Genomic DNA, 25,696 nt, shown 5'->3' on the forward strand with positions numbered 1-25,696 from the left:
GTCCTGGTTCTGCTCTAGCCTGGCCCAAGCTCAGAGGGAGGGAGCAAGGTCAACGGAACCACCTAGGGGTACAGACCAGAGAGTAAGTCACTTGATTACAAGGGTTGGAATTCATGCACGAATGTGATGCTTTGGAGAAATACATGCAGCTTCCATTGACGGAGCATTTGCTAAGGGTTGGGGATAGACATTTGTGTCAACTCCATTCTCCACGTGGAGAAACAGGCTCAGAGAGGTAAGCTGAATGCCTGGGCTCGCACTGCTCACAAACACTGGAGCTGGATTTATACCCAGGTGTGTCTTCCTCAGGGCCTGAGTACTTAAAACCCTTTCCTATATACCCCTCCTCAGTGAGGCTTCACACAGCAAGGAAAGAGCCAGCTGCCACCTGTTAAGCTCCCTGGAGGTCATGCCTCCTTGCCCCCTTTTGATCCCTGGTTCACTGCGGTTTGGAGCAGCAGGCAGGGGAGAGCAACATAACACACGTCTACCGAAGACCCGCCTCCCTGACCTCTGGGGATAACATTCCCTGGTGCCCCAGCCTGACCCTAAACTCTGGGTTCACCCCACACCACGGCACATGGCCTTGAGGCTGAAGCACGCGCTCCCCCACCACATCACTCCTGGGACTGTGAACCGTGGCTCCTGTTTGAAACAGTCTCTCGATACCCACGTTCACAGCCACTCTGCCTCGTGGCACTGGTTTCATGCCCCCTCTCCTCCCCTCTGACCCACACAGCCCTGATGGCTGGATTCCTGTTCCTCTACCCAGGAGGACCCCCTCACCTGGCAAAGTTGGGAGAACACATGAGAGACATCAGGTGGTCTCACTTCAGTTACATCCAAGAATCTCTTTTTTAAAATGCGCTTTAAAAAATTTCTGAGGCACTTGTATGACTTCTGTTTGGGCTAGGTTGACAGTATGGTAAAGATGTTTAGGTGCCCTTTGCTGGAAGACTCCTTGGCTTTGTTCTTGGAGGGGTGACTGGTCTTTCTCCTTTCCTGTTCCACAGGGCTGGGTCCAGCCAGCTGGCGTCCCTGGGCCCTCACTGCCCTCAGAGAAACGGACTGGGTTGGGAAGTGTCCGGCTGCATGTTGGAAATGGGGACCATTCTCTCCTTGTGCAGTCCAAGCTTGGTTGGCCATGTGGCTTCCTCTTCCATGTGAGTGGCCTCCCAAGCATCAGCAGGGCCACCTGCCAGGGCTCCCGAGGGAGCTGGACAAACCTGACTGGCTCGCATGCTGAAGAGACCCTCCAGGGTTTCAGGCCTGAGAGTTTTCTGGAACGAGCAGTTTGCAGGAAGGATCTGGGGCCAGAGAGGACCCAGGTGAGGGAATGGACTAATCCGGAAGAGCAGTCTTTTGCTGCTCGTCGGTCCAGCTGGCATGGGCTGGGAGTTCTATGCTGACACAGGCCGTCACGTGGGTAAACACTAACCATCTTCCGTTGTTCACCGCATACCAGCCACAGGGCTGAGCACTTCACGCGTATTGATGATGAGTTAAGAATGACTTCGTTTAGGTACAATTAGCGCTCCCATTTCACAGATGAGAATGTCTAGGCACAGGTTGATGAAATGGCCGAGTGAAGAACACAGAGCCAGAAAGTAGAGCCAGGCTGTGAACGTATCTCATCTAGACCCCATGCTCTTGACGGTTACGCTTAGATCATAATAAACATTAACATTACGCTTACGTTACTTCTATCAGATCTCCAATTCTCTGTAATGTTATCTCAGAACTTAGTGGCTTAAAATAACACACACGTATTTCTCTGAGTTGTGAGGGTCAGGAACCTGGCAGCAGCTTGGCTGGGCAGCTCTGGCTTAGGGTTTCTCGTGAAGTTGCGGTCAGGGTGTTGGGCAGAGCTGTGGTCCTCTGAAGGCTTGACGGGGGCTGGAGGCTCTGCTTGCTTGCTCACACGGCTGGCAAATTGGTGCCCGTGGTTTGGGAAAGGGCCTCCGTCCTTTACCTCGTGGGCCTCACCACAGGGCCACTGGCGCAGCCTCCCAGCACAGTGGCCTCCCCCAGAGCAAGTGATCCCAGAGACCGAGACAGAGCTGTAATGCCTATTCCCACCTAGCTTCAAGAGTCACGTTTTGTTACCTTTGGTGTGCTCCATTGGTCTCGCAGATGAGCTGTCATTCAGTGTGCAAACAGACCTCACAAGGGCAGGAATGGTAGTGCACTGGGGGTGACCTGGGTACTGGCTACCAAAATACTGTCCTACAAGATACAGAGCACCATTCTGGTGACTCACGGGACGGGCGGGAGCGTGCTCGTTCACCGAGGCTGGCACGCAGGAGGGAGAAGCTGAGGCTGTGGCCTGCAGTCCCCCTGTGGAGTAGAGGCAGCCGGCTGACGTCTCGGGAGAGCCAGCTGCCGCAGGACTGTGCAGCCTTGGGGCAGTGCGTGGCTTCCCTATCTGCCCTTGCCCCAAGGGGCCTTGTACCTCATTTGAGGCTGGCTCTCCTGAGCCCCCTCCCTGGCCACAGCTTTTGTCACTTAGCAGATCTCTCTTCTAGAGAAAATCTAATCCATATGGTTTGGGGATTTTGTTCTTTTAAATTTTTCCTTTGTACTTTGTATAAAATTGAGATGTCTTTGGAGTCCTTTAAAATCTCTCCTCTCTTAACAATGGGAAGTTTGCTCTTTGCCACGTTCACAGGGACCCTGGAGAAGAGAACAGTGGGATTTGGGTGGGTTCAGAGCTGGGGGTTTTGTCACACCCTGTGTCTTCCCTTACGGTGATGCACAGCTAGTGGGAGAACCTGTGCTGTCGCTGGGAGTGGAAGGTACTGATGGTTCAAACACCTGCCTGCCTGTTCCCCAGCCCTGTTCCACAGTCCTGGCTACCACCCTCATGCAGAGGGCGTTCAGGCGTGCGTGTCCTGGGGTGACAGTGAACTGCCCAGGCAGGTGTGGGGAGGGAGACCACAGCCCTTCTGAGAGTCTTGACTAGCCCTGGCCTCACTTTCCCGGGACAAGATGACCAGGTCCTCGTTGAGAGCAAAAGTTGGTTTGTAAGGAGCTCAAGCCCTCCTCAGTGTGGGCCAGGGAGGTTTGTCTAGGTGAGATGCAGAGGGCTGCAAGACATCTCCTCTGTCCACTCACAGGGACCAGCACGAAGACTGAGGACCACCTACAGTCACTCTGCTGGCCAAGGTCCTCCACCATCAGACTCCACGCCTTCAGCCTCCCCTCCCGCAGCAAGGAGCCTCTTCAGGGTCTCCTGCCTTCCCTGGCTGGCATTGTCCATGCTCTTCCCTCTGCCCACCTGGCCTTCTCTACCACCTTCATGGGTCAAAATCCAGGTTGTCTCTTTAGGACCAGCCCAGATGTCACCTTCTTCCTGAGGCTTCTGAGTCTGCCCTCGAGGCTTTCTTCTGTCCCTCCTGGCCTGTATTCTTTTCAGGTAATCCAGAGTATGGGGTTTCCTGGCCTTCCCCCAGGGCCCTGTAGCTGTTGTTTGAAGAACACATGATAGGGGAGACCCACCACATGACAGAGCTGGGGCAGACATCTTCAACACAAACTTCCCTCCTGCTGTCAGCATCTCAAGCCCTCTGCATGTCCGGCAGGTTGGTCCCCAGTAGGTGTTCTGCAGGGGCTTTGGAATGTGGTCTCCACTGCTGTCCTGGATCCTTCCACCCCTCCTCCCCTGCCCCTTTCCTGCTACAGAAACCCATCTAGATCTACCTGGCCCCCTGACCTCCCTGGCCACCACTTGTCCTCGGCACCAGCCCACTGATGTCCGTCAGCTGTGAAGAGAAGCCCAAGGTGAGCCAGGCTTTCCTTGCTCTCAGACGTGCACAGAACCAACTCGGCCCATGGGAGTCTGCCAGGGAGGACAGGACAGAGGGTATCTCAGGGCATTCCCCATGATTACTGGGGCATCTTCTCCAGAAGCCCTAAGAATATGAGTGTGGTTGGCAAATGTTCATACCGTCTTACTGATGGTAGAGAAACTAAAGTGCAGAAGTTAGGACAGTTATGCAGATGGGCCAGGGCAGGGAGGGGGGCAAGCAGTGGTTTTGGAGAAAGTCACCTCCATTTTCTGAGTCTTGGCCAAGAGGCAGCACCTTGGTCGAGAGCTGGGCCCTGGAGTTATACAGCAGGTGTGTAATCCTCCATTCACTGGCTTTGTGGCTTCGGGGAAATTGCTTAACCTCCCTGAGCATTATTCGTCTCACCTATAAATGGGCAATTTCCTCACAGAACACAATGAGATGATGTAGGTGGAGCATATAGGACTGGGCTAGCTTGTAGCCCTGGTTTTAAAAAAAAAAAAAAAGACCCTGGTACATTTGAGGTCTTGATCAATCAAGGCAAGTGAAGAGATTGGTGGTGTGATCTCTCTCTACTGGGGCATTCTCCCTCCAAGTACAGTCAGCTCTGAAAAGCCTCAGATGGATCCTCTTCAATCCCCTCGGAAGTCCCCTCTGGCACCTTCAGATTCCTGAGCCTCCCAGGTCAGCGGCTCTTTCACTGCCAGAGTGTATGCTCTGCCAGCCCCGGGGGCAGAGGAATCTGGGCCGGGAAACTCCCCCTGGGCCAGCCAAGCTGGTTTTTCCCTCCTGGGAGTCCCAAGTGCTGAACTGCAGCGCACTCTGCTGGCGCCTCTTGATAAGACACTCATAGCCAGTATCGCTGTGGCCCAGAATTTCATACTTTTTAGATACTGCCTAAGATGGAACTCATCTGTACTCTCCAAAAGACAGAAGGATAAACTGAAGTCTGGACTTGCCCATGGGGCCTAGGGAGGCAGCAGCAGCACCAGAAGCAGTGCCCAGGCCGCCCAGTTTCCCAGTGGCTGCCTTGCCCTCCTTCACAGCCCTGCAGCTCTGTTTCTTGACTTGGAGTCAAATTGAATCAATGCTGGACCAAATACAGTATGAACATGCTCTGAATAGACTTTCTCAAAGAACTGTCAATCAAGGAGGGAACGCTGCCCCAAATGAGAAGCTCGAACAGCACCTTAAAAATCCCCGTATGCTCTTTCCCTTTCCATTAGAGTCAGGGAAGGGACCAGAGAGCTCCCACTCTCTGAGGCCAGTACAGGATGGATGCAGCAGGTGCAAATGGCCAAATACAAAGACATACACATGTGTTTCCACTTCATGCACTTTCATTCAACAACCAGGAATTCCTGTTCATCTGCTCCGTAGCTGAGGTTTAGGATGCAGTGGCGGTGGATGAGTCAGAAGACTCGCCCAGGCCTCCTGGGCTTTGCAGGAGGACTGACCAACATGGTAAGGGGTGGAATGAGAAACAGGGTTGCCTCAAGAGGGACAGCAAGGGCTTGACTTGGCCCAGGGGTCTGGGGAGGCCTCTATGAAGAAGATGTTTCACTTTAGGCCTGAAGGAAGTAGAAACTCCCCTCCAGAAAGGCAAGAGGAGGTAGCCAAAGCAGGAGTGGTTAGTGCAAAGGTCCTGAGGTGGAAAAACACCTGGTAGCTTTGAGGGCCTGAAAGGAGCCGGGCTTCTGCGACATGCCAAGAAAGGCCCAGGGCCTCATCTGCTCTGCCTTGTATCTGGACCCCCTCTTTGGCTGCTGGCAGTCAGCAGGCCCTTCAGACTTCTACCCCACAGCCTTCCCCATTTAAGGCCCACTGAACAGTGACTGTCCACCAGGCCTGTACCACAATAAGGCACTGCCCTGTTCTCAGGAAGACAGACTAAACTTTAGAGGGTGGCAGCCATGATATGGATATGCTGGAGATATTCTGGAAACACTCTTGAGGGACAGCAGATCCAGTGTGGAGTGGGGTGGTGAGTGCTTCACGGAGGGTGTGTCTGGAGAAGGAAAGCTGAGCTGAGTCTCAAAGGAGTCAGGTATAGGGGTTAGCCAGAGAAGCAGAGGAGACGGTGTTTGCAGTAAGGGAACACAAATGCACAGTCGCAGGTGGAAAGCGGGTGGGGTTTGGAGGACACACTGCCCTGGTGGGCCTCCAGCCTGAGGGGATGTGGTAGGAAGTAAGAAGTGGAAAGGCCACCAGAGCCAGACCCGTGGACCCTTGCATGCCGAGCTGGGGAGATAGAATTATGCTCAGTGACTCCATGGGGAGTCATTGGAGGTCCCTTAACAGAGGAGGGCTGGAGCAGATGAAGGTTTCTGAAGCTCACTGTGGCAGCAGCTGGAGGCTAGCCAGGGGACGGGGCAGAGGGCCTCTGTTACCCTGACCCAGGCAGGCAGTGGCCACGTAGGGATGAGGCCTGGGCAGAGAGAGGAATCACAGACGGAATCCAGGGTCTGGCTTGGGTGACTGGCTGGGTGGGGAAAGAGGAATACTTGGCGAGTTACAGAGTTCATCAAGCGATGTGTCACATTAGAGATGACGTGGGGCCACCCTGGTAGAGCTGTTGAGTAAGGAAAGGCATGTGGGCTCAAAAGTGAGTTCTGAGGGGGAGATGAGAGGTGGAGCTTGTGAGCGGAGAGATGCGGGTGTGGTTGGGACAGGGTGGCGATGAGGGCCCTGAGGCACCCCACATGGAAGGCCGCACAGGAGAGGAAGCACCAAGGAGGGAGAGCGGAACAGCAGAGCAGGGGAGAATAGCTGAGCAGGGGTGGGCTTCCAGAAGGCAAGAGAGCAGGAGGCAGGGCGACAGGCACAGGCCATGGGGCGGGAGCAGCTGGCCCAGGACTGAGCTGCTCAGGCATGGCAGGTGGGGAGGGAGGGCTTGGTGGGGAGAGCCTTGAGGAAGTGGAGCCATGAGGCTGCATAGACTCAGTGCAGCCAGGAGACTCAAGGCCTGGGGCCTACCCTGACACCTGCCTGGCACACAACTCCCTCCCCAGGGCTCTCACTGTTGCCTCCCTGTGGGCAACTCAAACTGCTACCTCTCTGACAGCTCCCAAGAGCAGAGACTGGCCCCTAGCAGGGGCTCAGGAAAGTCATCACCTGAAAAGGCAAACGAGAGCTGGGAAGTGGGCCGCTGGTTGTCAGATGTTAGCAGCACATCCCACGTGCGTACCCCACGGCAGCGGGAAATGCTCCGGGAGGGTACCTCTCTGGAAGAGTGGAGGGAGAAAGGAAATGGGGATTTTTCTGGCCCTAGCCACCCAGTTTGCTGATCTCTCTGTGCCTCAGTTTCCGTACCAGCTCCCTCCCAAGGATTGAATGCAAATGTGCATGGCAGCATTCCAGATGCTCCCAATTAGGGAAGCCAGGAGTAAGCCACAGGCCAGACCCCCTCCCCCAAGGGAGCATTCTGCCAGGTCCCCCAGCCTAGTGGTCTGACTGCCACTAGAGCTGGGTCCTCCCCCTGCCTGTCGGGTGATGTGCCTCGTGGGCAGATTTGTGGCACACATTTGGGAATTGAGTACGGTGGCTTATTCTGGAAAGGAGCCCACCCCGTCCATACTGCTGCACTCATGAGCAGTTAAAGCAGTAGCTTTCAGGGCCACTGCCTGCCAACCCAGGACCTTCCAGTTACTGCTGACATGGGACTGAGGCTTGACAATCGGCCTGGCAGCCATTAGGGGGTCCTCCAAGAGAGTGGGCCTTTCTACTTGTTGACTTGCTCAGTGATGAACTCACAAAAGGGCTGTTCTTCAGAGACCTTTCATTTCTTGGAACTGTCCCAACACATACCCCAGACCTGGTAGGTAGGGCACAGCTTGGGGGTCAGTGCTGCTGGTGAGCCCCAACTCCTCAGCAGCCTTCTTGGCTCTTATCAGCAAGCCTCAGTGGTCAGACTTTGTCTTGCCTTGGAAGAAGGAGGCCTGCGTGGCTGCTGCACGATGGCCTGGATGAGGTGACATGGATGTGTCAGTGGGAGATGAGCAGGCCCAGGAGAGACCCCTTCTTCTAGACCATACCCTCACCATTTGGAGTGCCAAGGCTAGTTTTCTGCTGGAAATTAGCATCAAATCACCTTCCTTCTTGGAAGGAGGCCAGGGAACTCCCATTGCACCAAAAGCACCTCCACACCACCAGGCCACGTGCCCCAGTGAGCGTGGACCTCCAGCTGGGTCCTGGCCGGGTGCAGATCCTACTAACAGGATATCTGGGGGACAAAGGACTACCCCTCAACATTCCTGGGTGGCCCAGGATGGAAAGTATGTGGTGAGCCTGGGCCTAAGGGGAGCTGGGCTCCTGGAGAGCTGTACCTAAAAATTAGACACAACCCTGACTGCCCAGGTGCTGAGTGGGACATGGCTGGGATGGCAGCAAGCGTCAGCTCCCGGGGCTGGGAGATGGAGGAGAAAGCCCACAGCTGATTGGAATCAGTGCTGTCAGAGTTGTGTCAGGTGAACACAGGGTTCCACCGGACAAACAATCAGTAGGGGACATGGATATGTTACCTAAGTGTGGGGTTTAGCCAGGCCAGTCTGAAATCTGGAGCACAGGCTGGAAGGCTGGATATACTCAGGAGCTGACACTGCATTCCACAGGCAAAATTTCTTTTTTCCTCAGGGAAACTTCCATTTTGCTCTTTTTAAATTTTTTTTATTTTAATTTTTATTTATTTATTTTTAGAGAGAGAGAGCACACAAGCGAGAAAGTACAAGCAAGGGAGAGCAGCAGAGGGAGAGGGAGCGGAAGACTCTCCACTGAGCGGGGAGCCCCATATAGGTCTTGATCCCAGGACCCTGGGATCATTACCTGAGCCAAAGGCAGCCGCTTAACCGATTGAGCCCCCCAGGTGCCCCTAATTTTTTTTTCAGTATTCTCTATGCCCAACAGGGGCTGAAACTCAAGACCCGAGACCAAGAGTGCATCCTTTTCCAGGCAGATGCCTCTCCCTTTTGCTCTTAAGGGCCTTTCAACGGATTGGGTGGGACCCACTCAGATTATCAAGGACAAGCCCCCATACTGAAAGTCACCTGGTTTTGGATGTTAACCATATCTATAGAAATACCTTCAGAGCAACACCCAGGTTAGTGTTTGATGGAATCAGCGGGACTGTTGCGCCTCCAAGCTGACACATAAAGCTGCCCAGCCTTGGGGGCGGTACTAATGCCTGCTGCTCACAGATGCTGGGGGGAGGAAGGGGGATCGCGCACAGAGCCCTCAGCGGACGCTGGCCTGAAGACATCCAAAGAGCAAGTGTTTATTTGGAGCTGACTTGGAGCCTCCCTCTGGGCTAGGTGCTTTCCACGTGCTCCTTCAGTTATTCTAGAGTAGGTAGGGTTCTGCAGCCTGGGGCTAGCCAGAGAGGTGTGGAGGGTATGGCCAAGGAAGAGTCCCTAACCTCCAGAAAGGACCTGCAAACTTGTGTGTCTTGTGTCTTCTATAGTGAAACTGGCTTCTAGCTTTCCATCAGCTCCTTGGAAAACGAAGTACTTGGGGCTAAGCTGTGAGCTGCGCCTTCAGCTCTGTTTTAAATGATCCTATCACAGAGGGCTCTTGGTGTTTGTCGCCAGGTTCTTCCCGACTTGGGTTAAAGCCTCCCTCTCTACCTCTTGTCACGCATATGGCAAAACTGCCATCACTTGCAGAGTCCCGGAGGAAGTGTGAACAGGCAGGGCCTGCGCCTTCGCCTAGGGGCGTGGAGGGTGTGAGGCGGCCCGGCGTGGGCGACGGCAGCGGGGCGGGCTGAGCTAACGTGCTGCCCGGCCCGTGTCCCCGAGCGGCGCGGCGCCTTTAAGGTCCGCTGGGGGCGTGCTAGCGGCTGCCTCGGGCGCTTGGCGAGGTGCGCGCGGAGGCTCGCCTGCCGTGCGGCTGGGACACGGGGATCGCGGGAGGACGTGAGGCGCGCTCGAGTCTCCCACTTCCTCCCTCGACCCGCGGGTCGCGGGCCACGCGCCGCCGACTCTGACTGGGCACCGACCCGGCTCCGGCAGCGCGAGGCGCCGCGGCTCCAGCCATGGGCAGCTTCCAGCTGGAAGACTTCGCGGCAGGCTGGATCGGAGGTGAGCCCAACCCTGGCTGGGAGGGAGCCCCCCGGGAGGTGAGTGTGCTTGCGGGAGACGCCCGGGCCAGGGAGAAAAAGAGCGACCGGCCAAGTTTACAGACCGCTCTGTGGTCGGTCCGGGAGCCCCGTGCCGGTGCACCTCCACCGCGCGCGCGGGGTGCGCGCCGCCTGCTGCCGGAGTGCCCCGCCGCCCGCGGCCGCTGGCCTCGCCGTCCCTCGCCTGCCACCCCGCCAGCGTCCCAGGTTCCGCCTGCGCTGCCGCTTTGCCTCACAGTGGCCACCCGGCGAACCGGCCCCGGTAACTATTAAACCGGCTGTCGAAGACCACAGCCAATAGAGCGGCCAGGCGCGCACACACCCTCCGGATACCAGGTGTGCGCCTGAGTTTGGGGACGCGGCTGCAAGAACCTGTGGGTGGGGGTGGCGGTTGGCCCGGGCGCGGGATGGGGAGCTCGACTTCGCCAGCGGGCCGACCCTAGGGGGCGCCCCGGTTGGAGGGTGCGGGACGCGTAGAGCTGGGAGCCCAGTGCCTGGCTGCAGGTGCCCATTGCCAGATAGGAGGAACCCGTCCTGTTTTCAGCCTTTATCTACTGTCGGGTTTCTCCTCCCGGCACCCTTGGAGCCGCTCCTCCCTTGGAGCCGCGGCTGGAGCCGCCCTCTGCTGGGCCTGGGATGGGTTTGCTTGCGCAAGAGTTGCATCTAAGTCCTTGCTTCTCTAGTCTTCTCTTTATAGTAGGTTTATTTCTCTACTTTTGTCAGCTACTGACAGGGTCTGGGGAGGGTTTGAGAAGCACTAGCGCTTGTTGTAAAATAGGATCTTTCTTTTGGTCCCATCTAAGAGAATCATCAGGAAAGGGATGTTGGCAAATGCAACCCCTGCCCAAAGTCAAAAGCAAAAACAAAACCAAAAACCAGAGGTGCTGAGACAGAGGCTATAATTAGTGTGTTTGGGCCCCACCAAATGTTCTGTGAATGAAGACCAGGAGATTTATAGGAAAATGAAAATGAAACAAATAAAAAGAGCAACAGACCAGATAGCATGCCAGGGTCCCTTTCTGGAGGCCGCTCCCACCTCTGTCCCCCAGCAGGTGGCTGCAGGACCCCTGCTTCTTGCTGTCATGAGCAGAGGTGGTCCCTTTCACCATAAGCAGTTCTTTTCTACAGGTTTTCTAGACCTTCCTCTCCTACCTTTACCTTGGTGGTGAGGGGCAGGCCCCTCTTTGGACAACCTCCAGCAATTCTGGGGGAGAGCCTTCCCTACTTAAGGCTTCCCCTTACGTAGCCAGACCAACTTCAGTAGGGCTGTCCCTGGCTTGGTTTGAGGGTAATGCTGTCCGAGTAGCTGCAGGTCTCTGATGACTCCGGGGCCCTCCCCAAGTCAGTGAGTAGTGGATTGTCCTTTATTCTGTGATCCATCGTCCTTACTTTGTTGATGTTAAGATTTTGTTGTTGTCTTTCGGTTTGAGAGTTTTCTTGCTTCCGTGAAGTGAGGATGAGTGTCATTACTAGATACTGAGTCTGTAGCAGGTGCTGTTGAAGTACCACAGGTATTTTTAAAACAACTCCACTGAGGTTATTTTACGCATCATAAGACACATCCCTTTCAAGTATACAATTCGGTGATTTTTAGCAACCTTACCAGTGGTGCAGTCATTACCATAAATTCATTCTAGCACATTTTCTTCCCCGGTAAGATCCTTCATGCCCACTCACAGTTAAATTCCATCCCTTCCCTCTCCCTCCGGGCAACCATGAATCTCCTTTCTGGCTCTATAAATTAGCCTTTTCTTGACATTTTATATGAATTGAATCATATGGTCTCATGTCTATTGATATTTCTTTGTAGCCCCAGTGAGGTAGCTACAATTATTACATCCTCATGTTACAGACAAGGAAATGGGTACACAGAGACATTCAGTGACTTGCTCAAGGTCATGCTTCTAGCTTGAGCCCTGGGATTCCAACCTAGACAGACTGGTACCAGGGCCCTCTTAACCCCTGTACTCATTCATCTCTAGCTGTTTTCTTTCTTAATGAATGTGCATAATAAAATTCCACCATGACATCCTTTACATTTGCTTTGAAGTTTTACTGGTCTGTAAACCACTGACCTGATTGTCCCATTTCTGATCTTTGCATTCCCTGATTTCAGATGCTTGGGCTGATGAATGGCCAAGAAGATACACATCCAAGATGGGCTTCGAGGCTGCTTCCCTGGGCTAAGGGATGCCCATAGTGAAGCAACTAGTCCGGGGACCAGAAGTCCTTTCTCCCCCTGCTGGGAGGAGCTCCTGGAGAGTCAATACTCCAGCTTCTTTCTTTCTCACCTTTCTGCCTCCACCCACTTCTGTGGGAAGGAGGGGCTGAGAAGGGTCTGGAGGTTCTAGATGGAGCACATGTCTGTTCTGGGGTTAGCTGGTTCCTCTGGGCCTCTACCGTCTCATATTCCAGGACTGCCCTACCTGGTTAAATCACCCCTGCTAGCAGAGATGCTTCATTCCTTATCAGCATGGCAGGGAATTTGTTCAGGCCTTGGGACTCTGTGTGTGGAGGGTCATTTTTCTGTGAGAAGAAAAATCCAGAGTATCCATCACCATGTCAGAGAGGTCTTTGTAAAAAACAAAATAAAAAAAAAAAGACAAAACTAAAACTGGATTGTGACAGCTAGAGCCAGGACTCTGCTGTACTTGACCTTCATTAGCTCATTTCATTCTCACAATGGAACCGTGAGGTAGGTGCTAGCATGACTCCTACCTCACCTGCTAAAAATGACGTCTAGAAAAAGTGAAGTAACCTGTAGGTAACCGAAAAGGTTCTGAGTTTTCTCCTCACACCTTCCCTCCCTTTTTTTTGAGGCAAAAATCACATAACCTAGAAATAACCATTTCCAAGCATCCATTTCAGTGGTACTTAGTGTGCTCACAGTGTTGTGTATCTGTCAGCTCTGTCCAGTTCCAAATTTTCCTCATGTCCAAAGAAGTCCCTGGATCCATCAAGCAGTCACTCCCATTTACCCTCCCCCCAAGCCCTGACAACCCCTAACCAGCTTTCTGTCTCTGTGGATTTGCCCGTTCTGGATAATTCGAGTAACTGGAATCAGACACCATGGGACCTTCTGTGTCCAGCCTCTTGCACCTGGCGTGCTGTTCTCAACCTTCACCCACGCCGCAGCGAGCGTCGGCACTTCATTCCCCTTAACGTCCAACGACGTTATGGCAGGGATTTACCACACCGTATTTACGTACTCACGCACTGACAGATGTTTGGGCTGTTGCCACCTTTTGGCCATGGCGAATAGTGCTGCCGTGGGCATTCGTGTTCGTGTACTTGTTCCAGTGCCTGTGGTCGGTTCTTGTAGGTCTCTATCTAGGAGTGGAATTGCTGGGTCGTATGGTGATTCTTTGTTTCACTTCCTGAAGAAATGACAAACCGTTGCCACAGTGGCTGCCACATTTTACATTCCTACCAGCAATGTACAAGAGTTCCAATCTCTCCATATCCTCACCAACATTTACTGTTTGCCTTTAAAAACACAATTATAGCTATCCTAGTGGGTGTGAAGGGGAATCTCCCTGTGATGTTGATTTGCATTTACCTAGTGACTAATGGTGTTAGGTATCTTTTCATGTACACAGTAGCCATATGTATATTTTCTTTGGAGAACTGTCTCTTCACCTCCTTTGCTCACTAAAAAAAAAAAAAAATCGGGGGGGGGCCACCTGGGTGCTCAGTTGGTGGAATGTGTGGCTCTTGATCTCAGGGTTGTGAGTTCAAACTTAGTGTTGGGCAGTGGAGCCTACTTTTAAAAAATACTTTTTCTTGTTTTAAGTATTTATTATAAATTCTGGATACTGGACCCTTATCAGATATATGATTTGCAGATATTTCTCCTGATTCCATAGGTTGTCTTCACCTTCTTGATAGTGTCCTCTGCTGCACAAGTTTTTAATTTGTATGACACACAGTTTCTTTTTTCTTTTGTGACTTGTGCTTTCGGTAGTGTATGGAAGGATCTATTGCCATTCTAAGATCGTGAAGTTTTCCCCTGTGCTTTAGTAAATGATTTTTATAGTGTCAGTGTTTCCATTAAGGTCTTTGGTCTATTTTGAGTTCATTTTTGTGTATGGTATGAGGTAGAGGTCTAACTTCATCCTTAGGCATGCAGATACCCAGTTGTCCCAGCACCTTCACTGTCCTTTTTTGGGGGTGCTTGTTTCTGGAGGCAGAGCCCAGGTTTTACTTCATTTTCTTTGCCTTCCTCAGTGCCTGGGCCGGTACCTAGCACATTGCATGGGGGGGGGCACTGGTAACTGGGCATTGACTGAGTGAGTGAATGTGAGTGCCCGAGCCATTTTTATTATCCCAAGAGCCAGCCTGTGCACGTGAGGAGCCCAGGGGCTCAGTGACCAGGTCTTCCTCTTTGATCAACAGGTGCAGCCAGCGTCATCGTCGGCCACCCTCTAGACACGGTCAAGGTACTGCAGCCATGTTTGCCATTACCTCTTGGAAAGCGGCCTGGAGTGAGTCTGCCTCCAGGAATGTGTCTGCTGTTTCTGATTCCAAGACAGTCTCCAGCCCAGGGCAGAGTCTCTGTGCCAACCGTGGGCGGGGGGGTGCCAGGGTGCCAGGAGGACTGGTTTAGAATCCTCGCTGTCCTCTCATTACTTGGCAGGGATCTTGTTTTTGTGAATGCCACATTTCTGCCTCCAGGTTCTCATGGGCTGTGGGGGAGGGGGCCAAGGTAATGGTAAGTATCCCCGGCCAGTCTCCATGCAACTAAGGAACCAGGAAAGGCTTTAGTCATGAGATGGCATCTGAGTCCAGAATTTAAGGTTGGGTTTCAGATGATGAGAAAAGATGTTCCAGGCTCAGCAGCAAGAGCTAAGGCATCGAGGTGGGGACACTGTGTGGGGATCACGCTTGGGAAAAGCCAGCATGGCCAGTTGGACTGATGCATCAGGTTTCTATAGATCAGAATCCAGGGAAGGTGGGTCAACATTCGATCCTGGGAGGTCTTCACTATGAGTTTAGACTGCGGACTTGGGTTGGGAATAGGAAGCCATTATAACTCTAGGAAGCACAGGATATATGAGGACTCAACAGGGCCATCTGGTGTGGGGACCATCCATGCCCCTTGTTCCACAGATGGAGAAACTGGCCCAGAAAGGGAAGGGCTTGCATGAAGTCATACCAGGAGTTTTCGAAAGCATCAAGAAGGGAGGGAGTGAGGCACCCTACAAAGGGACATTCCTTGACTCCACCCCCATTCCTGCCCCGTCCCCAGTGGTGAGCAGGACTAGAGACCCATCCCCTGGGAGCACAGTCGCAAATAGTGCCTTCTCACCCCTGACTTGCACATTCATATCTAAAGCTTTGCCTGGATCATGCGCTAAGAGGAACTTCTCAGGCTCTTCCCAAGTGGCTGCTACAATCACTTTTCCCCCGTCTTCTTCCCTGTAGGACAGTGGGCCCCTCCTATGTCAGAGCCCAAGCCTGCCTTCTTCTTGATGGGGTATCAGCCTATTTGTCTTAAATAGTTAAAGATCTTTCCTGGCTCTTTGTGTCCCCCATGTGGGCCCCGCCTTTTGCTCATACTTCAAATGCATACTGGACACTTTCTATGTGCAGGCAGTATGGGGGTAGCAAGGCATCAGTAGTAAACAAAGCAAATCCAGTCCCTGCCCCCAGGGGCCTTCCGGCTACATTCCCAGCACAGGCAACCTCTGTGTCTCCCTGGTAGAGCATCCTTCCCTTACCCCAAGCTTGGCCAGGGACTGGTGGACCTTGTTGGAGGGGCCCCTTCCCCACATGGGTAAGCTGGCCACCTGGAAAGGCTGGAGCACTCCTCCTTCTGTCCACTCAGCCCCTTGAGCTTCTGAGGGAACCCTTCCTGATAGTCAAATCCAGTCTCTGCCCAGCCTGAGAACCTCCTCGCTCAGGGTACCAGTGTGGTGATGCCAGCTCACAAGGCTGGCCTGGGCCCAGCCTAGGGATGTGGCTCAGGGCTCTCATTACTCCCCAGAACATGCTCCTTCCTTCCTTTCTTCTGGCTGACATTTTCTCTGGAGTCCCTGCCTGAGAAAGGTCCAGGCAAGAGCTTTAGAGTGGGAATAATCTGGAGTACACTCTCAGCCTCTCCACCTGCTCTCCTATGACCAAGGTGCAGCACTTCGCCTCCCCGAGCCTTGCTCTCCTCATCTGAAAAATGGTCAAAGCACCTCCTGGCAGGGCTGTTGTGAAGATCATCCCTGTGGCACTGAGCAGAGAGTCGGGAGTGAGCCATTCCTATCCTGATGAACACATGCTTGTATGTTGCAAGTGACTTGTGACTTGTCTGAGGTCCCAGGGCTTGCCTTGGGAAGAGCAGAGCTAAAAGGACCTGGGCTGTTACCCCACGTCAGAGGCTCCTTCCCTGCCCATGGCTGCCTCGTCACTGGTGAGAGAGCCAGCCTCTGGCTGCTTGGTGGCCATGAAGCTGGGATCCCGATTCTCACCTGACTGCCCGCCCAGCTGGTGCATTTCAGGTGTATATCTGATGCAGTGTGACCGGGTTTCCCAATCAGGGCTTGGCTGGTTTTAGACCAGCTGGTGAACTGTCAGAGAATAAACATGTGTTGTGGTAAGCTGCTAAATTGTTGTAACTTGTTACAGCAGCACTAGGACACTAATACAGGAGGTCAGCTTTCCCCATCTATAAAATGGGGACAGTATCCAGGTCGCATGGCATTTGTGGGATTCCGTGAGATAAATTCTGTAAGAGGTCCAGTATTTCCCCAGGAGTGCAATTGTTGCACACTGAATTCCAGTCCCTGTTCCAACAGAGGCCCTGGAGGTGTGCGCTGTGCTGCTGGCCCCCGTGGCAGCCTCCTCAAGTGCTCAGCATGGCTGGGAGACCATTGCTCCATGGTTTTGAGGCTTTTCTGTGATTTGGGATTGACTCCAGGGTTGAGTTTCCTCATGCACAGTTTGCTTGAGTGATTTGGGCACTCGAGTTTTTCTGTGGATCTTGATCCTTCTTGGAGAGTCAGCCTGTGGCCTCAGTCCCAGAGGCAGCCCTGTCAGCACTGGGGCCAGTGGAGAGAGCATTCACCCCCACATCAGCCTTAAATGGGGGAAGAGAAGGAGGCCTGTGCCCACGTCACCTCACCTACGTTCTGTCCTGGTTGGGGTACCCCACCCCTAGGTAGAGCTCTGTAGGTCTGCTCAACCATTCAAAGCCCACTTCTCCTCTCGCTGCGCCTTCCCCTGTGTCTTTACCTCCAAACAGTTAAATACTGTGTTTTCCCTCAACCAGCTCACACTTTCTGCCCCCCGAGTCTGTTTTTCCCCATGGTACTTGTCATCATCAGACATAGATATTTGCTTGGGAATTACCTTTTATTGACTTTTTTTTTTTTTCATCCCTGCTTAGTTCTAAGTTCCATGAGGCTGGGAAGTTGGTTTCCTCTACTGCTGAATTTCCTGAGTGTGGAAGAGTGGCTATTGGAAACCAGGCATTCAATCATGCTGGTTGAATAAGTCAACCACTACATTTCTTTGATTATGAACATAACACTTATAAAACATACGATACCATTTACCTATCATGGCTGTGAGAGGGCTGCAGATTTCCCATGGCCATCTGGGTCTCTAACCTGTCATGCTCTCAGCTACGCTGTTAACCATGGCGATTAGCTCAGGGGGTGGACTGGGCAGGGAGAATGTTGAATTTTTTTTCATTCAGCAAATTTATTCTCAGTGGTATGCTTAAAATTATTTTTAAATGATGTAAGTTGAAAATAATGAAAGTAACCCCTGTCTGTCATAGGAAAGTCGGAAATGAAACGCCATTCGGTGTAGAAAAATATCGCCCATGATTTTCACCTCTCAGACCATCACTTTTTTTTTAAAAAGATTTTATTTATTTATTTATGACAGAGAGAGAGAGGGAGAGAGACAGCCAGCGAGAGAGGGAACACAAGCAGGGGGAGTGGGAGAGGAAGAAGCAGGCTCCCAGTGGGGCAGGGAGCCTGATGTGGGGCTCGATCCCAGGACCCTGGGATCACGCCCTGAGCCGAAGGCAAACGCTTAACGACTGAGCCACCCAGGTGCCCCTGAGACCATCACTTTTATGATGTGTGTTCTGCCAGGGTCTTTGCTACTCATCTCCACACTGAGCTTAGGCTGTTAGTGTGACTTGTTAGTCTGTGCCCTAGGTCTTAGTCCTCACCGGACCCTGGGGTCTTGCGGGGGGTGGGGGTGGGCAGGATCCGGTCATTTCTCCTGTGGTTCTCAGAGATCCTTCTTAGCAGGCTCAGGGAGGTGCCCTGGCACTTTTGTGAGCTTCGTCAGACGCTCTGTGGCTATCGACTGATGCCCCTGGTCACCAAAGCCAGCCTCCAGCAGAGAACACCATGTCTTCCCCTCCAGCCCCTCAGTTAGCCGGTGCAAAGGGGACACGTGCTCAGCATGGGGACAAGAGGGAAATATGAGACAGCCCTGCCATAGGGAGGGAGCCCACGTAAACCCAAAGTAAACAGACAGAGATGACACCATTGCAACATTTAAACTCAGACCCGAGAGATAAGCAAGACTGAAGGAAGAACCTTCTGCGGGGAGGATGAGCCAGGTGGAGAGATCAGCAGGGAGGGGGAGGGGGTAAGTGAGGTCAAGGACTGGGGGATGTGCCACATGGTGGGCACAGGGGGCAGGGGCATGGAGGAGAGGACACGCAGGGGTGAGAGGCAGGCTTGGTGCCTATGCAGGCCTCTTTGACACTAGTGGAGAGTGTGGGGTTTTCTCTGAGTCTCTTGGGAAGCCACCAGTGAGCTGTAAGTAGCAGTGATGCGATTTACTGGCGTCAGGAAAGATCAGTGCGACTGTTGTGTAGACGCAGGCCAAGGACTGAGAGGGAAGCAGGAGGCCAGTGGGGAAACCAGCCCATCATCCAGCTGAGAGATGGAGGGGTTGTGGAGCCATGAAGGGCAGGCCACTCAGAGTGATGGGCAGCAGACGGGACAGAGCCCCGGAGTAGTGTTTGTACTTGAGAGGCAGGGATCACATGTCTCCCAACAAGCATCGTTTTTGAACCACAAATGGACTTTTGTTCTTCTCTCAGACCAAGAGGACTTCTGCCACACTCAGCAAGGCCTGAATGGGACATTGAAGGAGGCAGTGTGGGCAGAGGACAGAGCACCAGGCTGGCGGGGACAGAGACCCAGCCCTCCTTACTGGCTGGGTCCCTTTGGGCAGGGCCTTCCCCTCTCTGGGCCTCGGTGCCACAAGCCTCACGTCTGTGGGCAGTGGGGCTATGAATCGTCTCGGCCTGGGCCCTCACCTCCTTGCATCTCTCCGCAGACTCGCCTGCAGGCCGGCGTCGATTACGGCAACACCCTGAGTTGCATCCGCACGGTGTACAGGAGGGAGAGCGTAAGTGCCTCTGGGACGGGGGCTGGGGCGGTATGCCTCAGGGACTCCGGCAGATAGCTCGCAGCCTGCCTGGGGTCCAGGCACCGTGGCCATAGCCCTGACACCCGCCCATCAGGCCGGAGCCCTGTTCATTCCCCTTATCACCTTTGGCTCAGTTTTGCCTCCTCTGTCCTCGTCTCACATCACACCTCAAGTACTGTGTGTCACCTAAACTTAACCCTGCCATCTCGTGCACTGTTATTGGGGGGAAAAACTGATCTGGTGGAACCTCTCTGGAGAGATTCTGAGCAATTTAGAATCACAGAGTGGAAAATTCCTGCAGAAACAGGGGAATCAATTTTCACAGCCAAAGGAGAGGCCAGTAAACCATGGACTCACAGGCTTCTGTTCGTCCGGGGGTGGCAGGAGCCCAGCCCTTGGGATTCCAGATGCCCAGAGCTGGCTTGTCCCTCAGGTTCCTGGAAACCAAGGGACCCAAGGTTTTCCTTTTCAAAGAGGCAAACCTGAATAATATTTTGTGGAAGATGCGTCAGTTGCTCTTCTTAAGAATGACCATGTTTTCAGAAGACTTTCTAAGGCCCTGCTTTGGGGAACTTAAAATACATTTTCTAATTAACAATGAAATGACTTGACAATTTAAGGAAATGGTCGATAACAGCCCTGGGCTTTCCCTTGAGTGCCTGGAAGTGTGACCCCAGTGTCGACCCTGTCCACAGCCTGCATCCTGGCAAGTGCCCCGGGGCTCAGGAGCCTCCTGCCTGTACTGTGACTTTTTCCTCAGAGGCATGTTTTATGTCAGGGTGTTGCTCGGACTCTCTTGCTGGGCTGCTTTACAATGGACTGCAAACTTGGTTCAAGCTGTTCGGGGTGATGTGTGATTCCCCAGTTCCCTGAGATGTGGCCATTGACTCTCCTTTTAGGCACACACTCTCCACAGTGCCTGCCAGCCACAGTCCCAACCCCGGGGCATTTTGTGGGGACTGTAGGCATTTCTTGGAGACACGGCACCTCAGGGCTAAGTGATGTCCCCACTTTATCTGAGGGAGCTTGTTTAGGGATAAGAGCCTGAGGTGGGGTGTGTGTGTGTGCGCACGTGTGTGTGAACGTGGGTGCGTGTGTGTTTGTGACGTGTCCTGTCCCCGGCAAATAGGGTGCACACACCCAGGTCAGGATTAGCAGGTTTGTGTGCGTCCTGGAGTTGGTACAACAGCTTCCTGGTACTTTTTCATTTTTGGCATGGGGCTGAAAGTGAGTGCTGCCCTGACTCCTTCCAAGGGCCTGTGGAATATTCCAGATTTCAGAGGAGTGTTTGTGATATTCCCCAAGCGTGCAGTGTGGAAAGGACCCTCTCCTCTCAGCCTCCAGCACCCTCTGCTGTGGTCTCTGCTTATGTGCAGAGGAAGCCTCTTGGGGCTGACCTTCTGGGAGCTCCCCTCCCCTTAGACCCTCGCACACACTTAGCACATTGAATCTGGTCGCCTGTCAGTTTATCTGTCCCCCCTCCCCTCTCCTGCGCCCAGAGTGCCGGCTCAATGAGGGCAGCAAGTATTTCGTTCTCAGAGTTGTCCCCATGGCCTGGCACATGGCAAGTGCCTTAGAGAACACTTTTGGTTGAGTGGCAAATGAGGAGGGTATGTGGGGTCCTCGGCAAGCCCACTACCCACGAGGGCTCCATGCAGCCTCATATCTTTCCAGCCCAGGAACACTGCCACTCTGGTGGCAGATATGGGTTCCAGGCCCAGGACACCCTGACTCAGGAAAGGAAACTGCCTACAGAAGTGGGTTCCTCCCCCAGGCCAGAATATGCCCTGCCCAGGAATAGAGGGCAACCCCTCACCCACCTGGTTCCTCCCATCACATCAGCATCCTTTTTTTATTCTTGCTGACATAATGATTTATTTTCCCCATGGTGTCACTTCACCAGCCTGCAGGCTCCAAGAGGGCAGGGTCTGTGCTCAGGGCTGTGCAGGGAGCCTGGTGCCTGGCCTGCAGACAGCCCTGGGCGCTCATGCTCCTGCCCCCTGGTTTTCCCACAGGTGTTCGGCTTCTTCAAGGGCATGTCCTTTCCCCTTGCGAGCATCGCTGTCTACAACTCGGTGGTGTTTGGGGTCTTCAGTAACACACAGAGGTTCCTCAGCCAGCACCACGGCAAGGAGTCCGAGGCCAGCCGGTCCCGCACCCTGTCTGACCTTCTCCTGGCCAGCATGGTGGCTGGCGTGGTCTCTGTCGGGCTGGGGGCGCCCGTGGACCTCATCAAGATTCGGCTACAGATGCAAACACAGCCATTTCGGGAAGGTAAGAGTAGGGATGGGGCCTGGTGTCTGGGCACCTGTGACCCTTTCCTGGTCTGCCAGATCAGGGATGTGGTTGCTAATATCCTTTTCATTGAGCAGAGCACCTGCGTTGTCATGTAAGAGTCTGCAATTAGCGTCTTGACCTCTAGTAGTAACTGTCAGTAATTACTACGCCGTGCTGGGCACCTGCGTACAGCTCTGTGTACGTTCTCTTAATGGATCTTCCTAACAATTCTGTAAGGCAGGTGCTATTACTGTTTCCGTTCTACAGAAGAGAAAGCTGAGGCTCCCAGAGGTGAAGACACTTAGACAGGGCCACACAGGTAATGAATGACCGTTGGGTGAGGTCTAGCGACATTATTTGCAGGGTCCAGCACAGAAGGAAAACAGGGGATTCCTTGTTCAAAAATTATTAAGATGTTTAGAAGAACAACCCAGAGCATTAAATCAGGCAGGCCTGGGGCCCTGAGGGACTCACAGGTCTCAAAGCCACACCCGTCCCCAACACCAGGGAGTGCCGCCAGGAGGCTTCACCCCTGCACCACCTGTGGCAGGGGGTGAGGGGTCGCTCCTCTTCCCTTCCTGGACGTTCTGGTTCGAGCTTCATTTCTCGGTGTGCTAGACAGCCTTCCTGCACCACATGCGGAGTCTGTTACTTCTCCCTCCTGAGAAAGGAGTGTCGGTGTCTTTGCTGTGCTTTGGATAAAGGAGGGTGGAAAGAATGGGAAGGCATTTGCTGTGCAGATTAGCAAGTGCCAGCCCTTGAGGAGGGCTGAGCTGGGGTCTTAGACAGATTTCAATACCTCCAGGTTTTGTTCTTGGCTCTGCTGTCACTCTGTCTCCTCGGGCAAGATACTGCTCCTGCCTGGGCCACCGTCTCCTTTCTGCATAATGGAAGGGCTGGATCTGTGGTCCTTCCTGACTGACCAAATATCTGATCTGGGCTGAGAGCTCTCCTGGATAAGACCTCTCTCGCTGGCAGTCTTCTCAATGGCCTGGCATGTAAGCCCTCTGCCCACAGAGGCTGGGCTCAGCTGGGCTGCACAGCCAAAGCCCTGATAGAGCCCTTGGGTCCATTGCTGCCTCGCAGCTCTCCTGCCTCTAGCTCCGGTGCCTTGATTCAGACTGCACATCTTGCCCAGCTGAGGAGGGATCCAGGATGAGACTGCACATCCCCTGAGCATGATGCTGGTATCCTCACTGGGGCCCGTGGAGAGGGACTGGCTGGGACCAGCTGCTCTAACAAGTTGGGTCATGCCTGGGGGATGCTCAGTGCCCCAAGGCCCCTGGTAACTATCAGCATGTGGGGCTCATCCTCAGGGTTGCAGCATACCCTCGTTGGGGCCACTCATAGATATACAGGGCAAGGGGGTCCCACCTCCGTCTCCCTGACATGCCAAGCCATGTCTTGGTACAGTTTCGTTTCATCAAAGGGTGGCATTTCACAGAAATGTTTGAAGCTTGCTGATCGGGTCCTGTCCCAGAGACAAAAGCAAACATGTTGGGGAATGAAGGGCATCGTGAGCAGATTGAGAACCAGGAGGCCTGGCCCCCAGGCTGGCCTTGGACTCTAGGCCTGTCACTCGGAAAAGCTTTTGTCAGTCGCAGGTGCAGAGGAAATCTCTCTGTAAGTCTACAAACTTTTTGGGTCCAGGTGTTAGAAGAATTACCAGTGACGGGTCTCCTCTGCTCCTGGGGGCAGACCTGCTTCCTTCACAACCTGGTACTTTGACCCTGGAAGGGGAGGAAGAAGGGCAAGATATGCATTTATATATTGGGCGAGGTGAGGCCCAGCCAGCCCAGACACCAAGGGAGCTGTTTCTCAGAAAATGTCTTCCTTAGAAACACCCGGGACATTTGGAGGCAAATGAATTTATTCCATCCTCTGTTCTGTCCTCCTTTACCCCTCCCTTCTCTACAGAGGGCGTTAGAATGGTAACTAACTTGGCAGACCAAGGCCTGAAATCCAGGGGATCCTGAGGCTAGGCTAGAAGCCCCTGGAGCTTGAAGGAAGGATGAGAGGCAGTCAAGGAATGGGCAGACCCAAGAAGGGTCCCAAGGCTGGGTGTGGGTTCGCACCATCAGCAGTGGCTAAAGCTGCCAAGCCACCACCGTATGCCTGATACCGCGTGTGCATCACACACTTAATAGCCACCGCAGTGCTATAAGGTCCGTAGGGCTGCCAGCCCTGTTCATTTACCCGCCATGCTACATATGCACCGGCTGTATGCCAGGCACAGAGCTAGGTACTAGGGAGGTAGTGGGGAGCAAAAGTCTACATCCTATCCCTTCTGCAATGCTCTTTCCAGCAGACGGGAATTCAGCCACTCCAAATGTGGTGGGGGGGAGAGGGAGCAGGACAGGCTGGGGATCAGGAAGGGCTTTGGGGCAGGTCATAGGAGCGTAGAGGGATCATTAGCGATCAGGGCTGTGCACCTGGTCAGGGCCGCATTGAGGGGTACCCCTGCCTGCTTGCCAGGGCTGTGAGAGCCTGAGGTGTAACTCCCCCAGGTTAGGGTTCTCCCCAGCTGCCCTCCAGACCCTTCTGGGACCTTGTCTGCTGGATAAGCTCTCTGAGCAGTGAGAACATGGGGTCCAGTGTGCTCTCCCTGACCTTTCCACCATAGGAGGCATAAACTGTCTGAGGAGGGTGAGTTCCTGCCCTGCTCCGGTATGGGTGGGACAGTGTCCGTGGCTTTAGATTGTCAGCTCATCGTAGTGCCAGAAGGAAACTTGTTCTCTTTAGTCGATCCCTTGAGGCAGCAACAGAAAATGAACATGTGTTTATTCTGTCCTTTCCAGTGTGCCAGGAAACTGGCCTTGGTTGAACCCGGGGAAGGCTCTCAATAAGAAGCCAAGGGAGGTTCCTGGAGGCCAGGGTTTCTCAACCCTGCAAAGTTCTAAGTCATTAGCACTGGGAGCTTAGCTGGCAGTACAGAGACGAAGACAGTTTACCTGAGCAAGTGCAGGGAGGGTAGAAACCAAGATTGGAGGGTCCACCTGAGCTGTGCTCCTCAAGCCTCTGATCTGGGTGGAGCCAGGTCACAGCAGTGGGGGCAGAGCAGCCAGTGTTTACCGAGCCCTTATCCTGCACCAGGCACGATGCTAAGAGTTCTGCAAGCGTTTAATCTTTCCAGCAACCCAATTCCTAGACATTAACAAAGGGGAGCCCGAGGCATCCGCAGCTTCTGTAGCTGGCCTCAGGTCACTCCCCTGGTGGGAGGTGGAGCCGGGACGCAGCCCCACACATTCTGACTCGGGGCCCACTGATTGCTGTTTCTGTTTCTACGCTGGGATTTTGTAGAAGCTGAGACTACGGCAGCTTTGATAATACCTGGGCCTTTGCAAAAACTCATCACAAATCCAGCTTCAAACTTGAGGGGGGACGTGGGCTGGGAGCATGTCTCCAAAATAACATTGTTCAAGTAATTGGCACTGCTCATGGATTCCCAGGGACGGGTCTGAACTCCGTGGCTTTGGGCAGCCCCTCTCTGCTTTGCCCGCTGTTTCTCACCTCCTACCCCAGCTGCTTGGGGGAAGGTCTTCGGTGGCTGGGCAGAGTCACTACCAGGGCTGGGGCAGGACAGGCAGGCAGTGGGTCGCCAGGCAGTGCTTTTGGCGAGGGATCTCCCCAGGAAAGGAGGAAGGATGTGGTTTTCTTTTACTTGTCCCTCAAAGATCCTCTAGGCCAGAGACAGAAACCTCGAAGACTCACTGGGACCAGGGAGGTAACATAAGTGAGCAGAGGTGCCTGGAAAATGTACCCTCTTCCATTTATCTTGATACCCACAGCTCTGCTAACCCATATTGCATTTTTCCCCTTTTGACTGAAACGTGGACACAGAATGTGTTTCACTTTCCCTCTCACTCTGCTGTACCAAAGCAGCGGCTCCAGCACGGGTCCGCTCTGGTGTCGGGGAGGTAGTAGGGAGTGGTGGGGACTGTGGTAAACCAAGCCCACATCCTGTCCGAGGGGGTGGCTTCGACTCCATTCCAGGTCACAGTTTCCACATGACCTGGATTGGAAACTGCCAGATAAATTAATTAAGAACAAAAGCAGACACAAACCACACCACGAAGCCCAAAGCAGTGCGTGGCCCAGGTAGTGTGGGGCTAGTGCCAGCTGTAAGCCT

The 25,696-nt window shown here is 53.6% G+C and overlaps 1 protein-coding gene across 13 annotated transcripts in view; it reads left to right on the forward strand.

Moving 5' to 3' along the window:
* SLC25A48 (solute carrier family 25 member 48) overlaps positions 1-25,696 on the forward strand; it is a 251,720-nt gene that overhangs the window by 201,253 nt on the left and 24,771 nt on the right. For 6 of the 13 annotated variants that reach the window (XR_004624027.1, XR_004624026.1, XR_004624028.1 and 3 more), the window contains exons 1-4: positions 9,673-9,859; positions 14,293-14,381; positions 19,198-19,269; positions 21,306-21,564. Coding sequence is in view for 10 of the 13 variants with exons in the window: in XM_034656034.1 (XP_034511925.1) it covers positions 9,814-9,859; positions 14,293-14,381; positions 19,198-19,269; positions 21,306-21,564 (466 nt within the window). In the remaining 3 variants the exon portion in view is untranslated. Of the gene's footprint in view, positions 1-9,672; positions 9,860-14,292; positions 14,382-19,197; positions 19,270-21,305; positions 21,565-25,696 lie in introns of those variants that run through there. The other 7 variants (XM_034656037.1, XM_034656040.1, XM_034656038.1 and 4 more) reach the window with 3 other exon arrangements.

The sequence above is a fragment of the Ailuropoda melanoleuca genome, chromosome 3 (assembly GCF_002007445.2).
Source record: "Ailuropoda melanoleuca isolate Jingjing chromosome 3, ASM200744v2, whole genome shotgun sequence".
NCBI lineage: Eukaryota > Metazoa > Chordata > Mammalia > Carnivora > Ursidae > Ailuropoda > Ailuropoda melanoleuca.